Source organism: Asparagus officinalis, chromosome 1 (genome assembly GCF_001876935.1).
Source record: "Asparagus officinalis chromosome 1, Aspof.V1, whole genome shotgun sequence".
NCBI classification, from domain to species: domain Eukaryota; kingdom Viridiplantae; phylum Streptophyta; class Magnoliopsida; order Asparagales; family Asparagaceae; genus Asparagus; species Asparagus officinalis.
Genome location: NC_033794.1, coordinates 37,939,298 through 37,947,501, shown reverse-complemented (window position 1 = coordinate 37,947,501; position 8,204 = coordinate 37,939,298). Strand labels below are relative to the sequence as shown.

General features: G+C 37.5%; 1 protein-coding gene across 1 annotated transcript; it reads left to right on the top strand.

The window, feature by feature from the left end:
• LOC109833369 lies at positions 282 to 941 on the top strand. The gene has a single exon (XM_020401026.1). The coding sequence runs from the start codon at positions 282 to 284 to the stop codon at positions 939 to 941; it is 660 nt and encodes a 219-aa protein (XP_020256615.1).

Below are 8,204 nucleotides of genomic sequence, written 5' to 3'. Positions count from 1 at the left end.
AATATGTATATATAAACCCATATACTCAGATATGTGTATGAACTAAAAAGTTAAATATTAATAATATACTTTTGGTTTGCAAATACTGACTTGTGATATTATGTTGAGCAGTGATTGAGTTCAATATTAATAATATACTTTTGGTTTGCAAATACTGACTTGTGATATTATGTTGAGCAGTGATTGAGTTCTTAATTACTTAAATTACATATATGTGGCTGACTTAGGAATTTTTCCTTGTATAATAGTTGACTGAAATATTTTATTATTTATAGGAAGCTATGACTTCAGGTAATGAGCAAACCCCTCCTAATGGAGATAGGGATCTAAATCAGACAATAGGTGAAATGATGAGATCTAGAATTTCTCGTGCATCCACTTCCGGGAACCCAATAGATAACAATGCGTTGATGGATCTGCTACAAGCGGTGACAACTGTAGTCACCAGACAACAAGATCAAATTGATCGTAGTCGGACGAATGGTCAAAACAAGGAGCAACCAAAATTAAGAAGTGGCATGGGAGAATTCAAGAAATTATCTCCACCCAGTTTTGAGGGGACAACTGATCCCATGATTGCTGAGCATTGGATCACAGAAATGGAGAAGGTCTTCACATACATGAAATGCCCTGAAGAGGAGAAGGTAGATTATGCAGTATACATGCTAAAAGACCGCGCTTACGGGTGGTGGCAAATGCAGGTCAGGACGTTGGGAGAGAAAGCATACAAGTTATCATGGGAGGAGTTTAAAAAGATTTTTTATGAAAAATATTTTCCTTCAACTGTTCGAAAACAAAAAGAACAGGAATTTCGAAAATTGGAGCAAGGTGATAAGACAGTAGCTGAATATGAAGAAGAGTTCACTTATCTGTCAAAATTTGCCATTCACTTGTTGGGTAATGAGGAAGATAGAGCTCGTCGCTTCGAGGAAGGGCTGTGATCGGACATTCGGAAGGCGGTTAGTGCATTTGAACTCCCTACATATGGAGAAGTATTAAAGAAGGCATTGTTAATTGAGAAAAATGAAATTGATACAAAGCCAAAGAATGAGACGAGCAACTCCTACCCAAAGAAGCGGTTCTGACAGGATAATCGCGGGGGAAGGAACAAGAATTGGAGAAACAAAAAGAAAAATTTTGGACGCAGAGAGGAGCAATTTCCAAATCAGAAAACTTTAAGATGTGATGTTTGTCACAAACTGGGGCATGAAGCGAAAAATTGTTGGAGAAATACCGGAGCTTGTTTGAGATATGGCCAGAAGGATCACAAAATAGCAAATTGTCCCTTACAGGAATCATCTCGGAATACCTTCCAGCCTGGCCAGTCCAGTGGTGGGAATCGGTATCCTCAAGCCAATGCTCGAGTTTATTCTTTAACTGAGAAGGAGACAGAAGCAAACAAGGATGTGGTGACAGGTACGCTAACTTTTGCATCAGTTTCTGCTCGAGTACTATTTGATTCTGGTGCATCGCATTCCTTTATTGCTGCCCAGTTTGTTAAGAGAAACAAATTACCATTTGATACCCTACAACAAGAATTGCTTGTTAGTACACCTGGAGGTAGCATATTAGTATCAAATCAAGGTTGTAAGGGTAAAATTTATATTCTCGACACAGAACTTCCCGTAGAATTAATGATACTAGAAATGCATGATTTCAATATCATATTGGGGATGGATTAGTTATCCTTAAATCATGCTTCTATTTTATGTCGAGAAAAGAAAGTAGTATTCAAATTTCCTGGCCAACCCGAATTTTGTTTTGAGGGCGGAAAGTCTCAACAACCTTTAAAAATCATCTCAGCCCTTAAAGCATATCGAGCGCTGAGAAATGGATGTATGGGTTATTTTGTTCGTCATCTTCTCTCCGTCTCGAGCTGTGTGCGGACACCTATCGGTATTTTTAGACACCTACAGTATTCCCAAATGAACTTCTAGGAATGCCCCTAGATAGAGAGATTTAATTTTTAATTGACCTAGTACCTGGTATGAGTCCCATTTCTAAGGCTCCTTATCGAATGACACCTGCTAAATTGAGAGAACTCAAGGTACAACTGCAAGAACTTTTAGATAAAGGCTTCATTCGGCCGAGTGTGTCACCCTGGGGTGCACCAGTGTTATTTGTGAAGAAGAAAGATGGAAGTATGAGATTATGTATTGACTTCCGTGAGTTGAATAAAGTAACCATTCGGAACAAGTATCCATTACCGAGAATTGATGATCTATTTGATCAATTACAAGGAGCTCAGGTATTTTCAAAGATTGATCTTCGTTCTGGTTACTATCAATTAAAGATTAAGCCGGAAGATGTGCCAAAGACTGCATTTCGAACCCGTTATGGTCATTATGAATTTTTAGTTTTACCATTCGGGCTCACAAATGCACCTGCGGCATTTATGAATCTTATGAACAGGGTATTTAAACCTTTTTTGGATCAATTTGTTGTGGTGTTTATTGATGATATTCTGATATACTCAAGAAGCAAAGAAGAACATGAAGAACACTTGAGACAGGTGTTGCACACATTAAAGAGAGAACAACTGTATGCAAAACTTAAGAAATGTGAATTCTGGTTGGAGGAAGTAGCATTTCTTGGGCATGTAATCTCTAAGGAATGGATTTCTGTGGACCCTGAGAAGGTAAAAGCTATTGTTCAATGGGACAGACCGACTACTGTGACGGAGATCCGTAGCTTTCTTGGAATGGCTGGCTATTATAGAAAATTTGTGGAAGGATTCTCTCGTATTGCTTCACCTCTAACTCGTCTTACTCAGAAGGGAGTTAAATTCATTTGGTCAGAAGAATGTGAGAAAAGCTTTCAAGAGCTAAAAAGTCGATTAGTGTCTGCTCCAATACTTACATTACCCAGTGGAGACACAGGCTTTGCTATCTATAGTGATGCCTCTAGAAGAGGACTGGGATGTGTACTTATGCAAAATGGAAAAGTCATAGCATATGCTTCAAGGCAGTTAAAGCCTTATGAACAAAACTATCCCACTCATGATCTTGAGTTAGCGGCAGTAGTGTTTGCTCTCAAAATTTGGAGACATTATTTATATGGAGTACATTGTGAAATATACACTGACCACAAGAGTTTGAAATACATATTTACCCAAAAGAAGTTGAATTTACGGCAGAGAAGATGGTTGGAGCTTCTGAAAGATTATGATATGACCATCCATTATCACCCTGGCAAGGCAAATGTTGTTGCTGATGCCTTGAGCCGTAAGAATTCATGTAATTTAGCTTGCCTAATTACTTCTCAAAGAAAAATATTGGAGGACTTAGATCATACTGGAATTAAAATTAGAATCCACCAAATTGGAGTTAAATTAGCAAATATGATAATACAACCTTCTTTGCTAGATGAAGTTAAAGCAAACCAGCAGAATGATCCTCAACTGTTGAAGATAAAGAAAGATGTGGAAGAAGGCACTCGAGGAGAGTTTAAGATACATAAAGATGGATCATTGAGGTTTGGAACTAGAGTTTGTGTGCCTAACATACCAGAGATAAAGAAAAAGATTCTAAAAGAGGCACATCACTCTCTGTATACTATGCATCCTGGATCAACAAAAATGTATAAAGACCTGAAGGAAATATATTGGTGGAATAATATGAAGAAGGAAATTGCCACCTATGTTGCAGAATGTTTCACTTGCCAACAAGTAAAGGCTGAGCACCAAAGACCAGCTGGATTAGTCCATAACTTGGACATACCAATGTGGAAATGGGAAAAGATCACCATGGATTTCGTCACTGGCCTTCCAAAATCTTTGAGAAATAATGATGCAATATGGGTAATTGTGGACCGGTTGACAAAGTCGACCCACTTTTTACCTATCAATATGAAATTCTCATTAGAAAACCTGACTAAAATGTACATTAATGAGATAGTAAGGTTGCATGGTGTACCAATATCAATAGTTTCTGACCGAGATCCTCGGTTCACATCAGAATACTGGAAAAGTGTGCATAGAGCTCTGCAGACTAAACTAAATTTCAGCTCAGCTTATCATCCACAGACAGACGGCCAATCAGAACGGACAATTCAAACACTGGAAGATATGTTAAGATGTTGTGTACTGGAAATGAAAGGATCGTGGGAAGATTATCTGCCTCTAGCCGAGTTTGCATATAATAATAGCTACCAAGCTAGCATTCAGATGGCACCATATGAACTTCTTTATGGAAGGAAGTGTAGGTCTCCTATTCATTGGGATGATGTAGGAGAAAGAAAACTTCTTGGACCAGAGTTGGTACAGCAAGCAATTGATAAAATTCAATTAGTTCGAGAACGTCTTCGCACGGCACAAAGTCGTCAGAAGAGTTATGCTGATCAAAGAAGAAGGAAATTAGAATTTCAAGTAGGCGATCATGTTTTCTTAAAGGTTTTGCTTACCCGAGGAGTGAAAAGATTTGGAATCCAAGGGAAGTTAAGCCCGAGATTCATTGGTCCTTTTGAAATTCTAGAGCGTATTGGTCCAGTGGCGTACAGATTAGCATTACCACCAGCCCTGTCTGGCTTCGAAAGTTCATCCGAGATCCAAATGAGATTGTTGAGTTGTCTCCAGTAGAGCTCAAGCCAGATTTGACCTATGAAGAAAGACCAGAACGTATTGTGGATTATAAAGAACAAGTACTTAGACACCGAGTAATCAAATATGTGAAAGTTCAGTGGAAGAATCACTCTGAAAGAGAAGCTACTTGGGAGACTGAAGATTCTATGCGAGAGAGATATCCAGAGCTCTTCGAGATATAGGTATGTTAAGTTTCGAGGACGAAACTTTTTATTAGGAGGGAAGAGTGTAGTAACCCAACTAATTAAAGCCTTAAAAAACTTGATTTATAGAGAATTTTTCCTTTAATTATAGATTAATTAACTAATTAAGGGTATTTTAGGGATTTTACCATAACCCCTGATTAATTGCCACGTTAATAGTTGTGTGGCTAAATGTTATTTGAAGATTTGGACGGCACCTCTTAACGGAAGAATAAAAACAAATGAAAACAGAAAAAAATCAAAGAAAATCGCAGAAAATAAAACAAACAGAAAATATCCTCTCATTTCTTCAACCCAACCCTCTGAGAACCCAGATTGAAATTTGTGAAAAGAAATAAAAGAAGAAGAAGAGGAAGAAGGCAGTGAGAGGAAAACATAGGATTTCATCTAATAAACCCAAGGTATAAACCCTTCTCTTTTGTTGATTTCTTGTTTTAGAAGAGTAAAGTCGTTATAGAAATCTTAGTAATCAATCCAAAATAGAATGAATAAGGGAATTAAATTGTTATGAATATGAACTTAAAAAGAATTTAGGGTTTGCAAAAAAAAGAATTTTTCTTATGTGTTTATGATGCATGAAACAAACTGAGAAAGAAAAAGAAGAAAAAGAAAAATATACTAACCCTAGTTTCGGTAGGAATCTGACACCGGCCACTCTTGGTCGCCGGCAACCCCCTGTCGTCGTCTTGGTGCTTTGGCGAGTCGTGAGAAAGAAAGAGGCAGGGAGAGGAAGGAGGAGAGAGAGAGAGAGAAAGAGAGAGAGGAGAGAAGAAAAAAAAACCGAAAGAAAAAAAGAAGAAGAAGAAAGAAACAACGGGAGGAGGAAGATGATCAGTTAGATTTATTTTGAGGAAATTTTATAAAAAGGACCCTTAGTTATTTTTACTTGCTTATAAAACCCTCTTGAGTGGAGAATAGAAATTGTGATCTAAGAATTCATTCTAAGTCCTTAAAAGCCACAAAATTTTGTAAGTAAACCCTAACAGAGGAAGCTAAAATCTTATATGAACAGAATAATTTCATATAGACCCCTATCAATTACTCTATTTCCAAACAAGTCCAATTTGAAGAGTAAAAGATACCTATTTCTGTTGTGGTCTATCCTATAATACGATGTTAGCCTCGTACCATATATCAAAAGCTAATTTGATCTTTATGTAAAATATGAAAAATAACTTTGGCTCTCGTGCAATTTTCAAATAATTGTGGACTTTGTTATATCTGAAAGTTTTGATGAAATATTGGAACGTATTTCAATAGTTTAACGGATTCAAAGATTTGCCGTAACTTAGTATCTGATAAAAGAAAAAGTGAATATCTGAAATCTTCTTTAACTGAAATGAGTATTTTACCTTGTCAATTTCATTTGAAATATATGCAAATTCTGATATGCAAAGTATTTCTCTTTTGACATGTGATCTCGATATTTTCAAACCCTCAAATAGTCCACTATGGATTGGTTCTGCCTGCCATATGGTGAATGCACCTTTATTTGGCCCTTCTGTATTTGGCCTTGGCCCTTCTGTATTGGCCTTCTGAAATCTGTTCTGGCCCCTCTGTATTTGGCCAGTAGCCTATGGCAGTGTTAGGTGCATTCGGTTCCCGGGAATTATCTGTTATCTGATGCGGTTTACGCATTCCCTTGCTACTGGGCTAAAATTTGTAGCCTTAGTGTGACCTATGGGGTGACTTTTATGTTCATGAAATAACTCATCGAGAAATAAGATTCTGATAATTTGACTGTGAAATTAAGAAAACAACAATTCTCTGATTTTGCCCAAATTAGTAGTTCTTTTCTTCTTAATGTTTACCTTGTTTCAAAAAGAGTTTGATTTCAAGAAATTTCACAGTTTATTCAGTTGCACATGAGAAAGAAAATATAATTGTTGTATTCTTTCTTAAAAATGACAATATTACGATATTTGGATCGTATTCTGTTATCTGTGGATTTCTCATGCAAAACTTGAAATTTGTAAATTTCAGAGAACTATTCTTATTACTATTTTGTTAGTTATCTAGGAACTCTAGTGGGAAATGTTCTCACTGAGCGTTAGCTCACCCCATTGTTTTTAAATATTTTTCAGATCCGGCGTAGCTTCCTATTAGCCGACTTTTGATTTGAGCTTTTGGCTGAGAGGCGTGATATGGAGAGCCTCTTCTTTTCAATGTTACCTTCAGCACATTTTGTTTTATTTTGTAAAAATACTTATAACGGTGAGCTTGTGGGTTGTAAGTACCGATCATATATATAGTTGCTCTGATTTCTATCATCAGCAGGTTTATTACTATTTGAAAATAAACTATGTGATATGAATTGCCAGGCTTGACTCGTGCATAAGACTTGTCTCGTGCACGGGTCGCTGCTGTCGCGTACCCCGTATTTTATGATATTCCGCTGTAGTTTCGGGGCGTGACAAGGATGACGACCGAGTACCAGAGGATGACGACCGAAGCCCTTCGGATTTGTTCGGGTTGGATTTCGTCGGGTTGAAGAAGGAGGCGGCTAGGTTAGAGCTCTGATACCATGTTGAAAGATTAGGGTTACTTTCTCTCATAGATAGATACCCTTTTATAGAAGGGCACTCTTACAAATAGGTCCTTACAACATTGACTAATTACTATCTAAATAACTCAACAGTAAGCTAGTACAAAATCACCTATTTAAAGGGCAAAATCAGATATTTCATTCGCGACAGGCCAAACCTTTGCTTGTCCCCTGGATCCCATCTGTTTCCAGAAGCAAAAGCAGCATCGCTAGGAAGCAGGTGCAGGTTTAAGTTAATCCAAAATTTTAAGGCTGCCTCGGTCATGGAAACTCCTAGGTGGCTTCATAGATGTGTCGGATGGATATTAGTTAATAGATATGGATCTTGGTCTTACTCTCCCAAGACTACTCATAATCTCGTGGCTCATCTCATGATATATGAACATTTGATCCTGTCTCCTAGGTCTCGACAGGGTAAATGCCAACTATTTCTGCCAGAGGTCTGTCAACCAATTTGGCAATATCTTCAGCCAGAAATGCAAATGGGGGTTATTTTTAATTGTTCTTGATAGGTGCTTTGTTCAATAGTGCATTCGGGTAATTTACCTCCCGCAAGTAACTCATCTATGAGCTTACGTTATTGAGAGACTTATCCTTTATATATCATCTTGTGCATTCATCATCTTTTGTATCACTTATTTGGCTTTATTCAAATACCATGAAATTGAAAAGGAGCCGAGAAATTGAGATTGTTGCAATTTCTCCCAACATTCTTTGCTCAGTATCCAGGAGACAAGCCCAACAACCATATTTCCCTATAAAAGGAACCTAAGCTGGAGCTCCCATACCACACTTCAAGCTATCTGCCCTCCTCTTCCTTTTCCTTCTCTTTCTTAGTTATACATCTTCTTAGTAGAAGAATATCTTTGGAAATCCA

Excerpts from the sequence above, each read along its gene's own strand:
- LOC109833369 (XM_020401026.1), top strand. The coding sequence starts at position 282 with ATGACTTCAGGTAATGAGCAAACCCCTCCTAATGGAGATAGGGATCTA.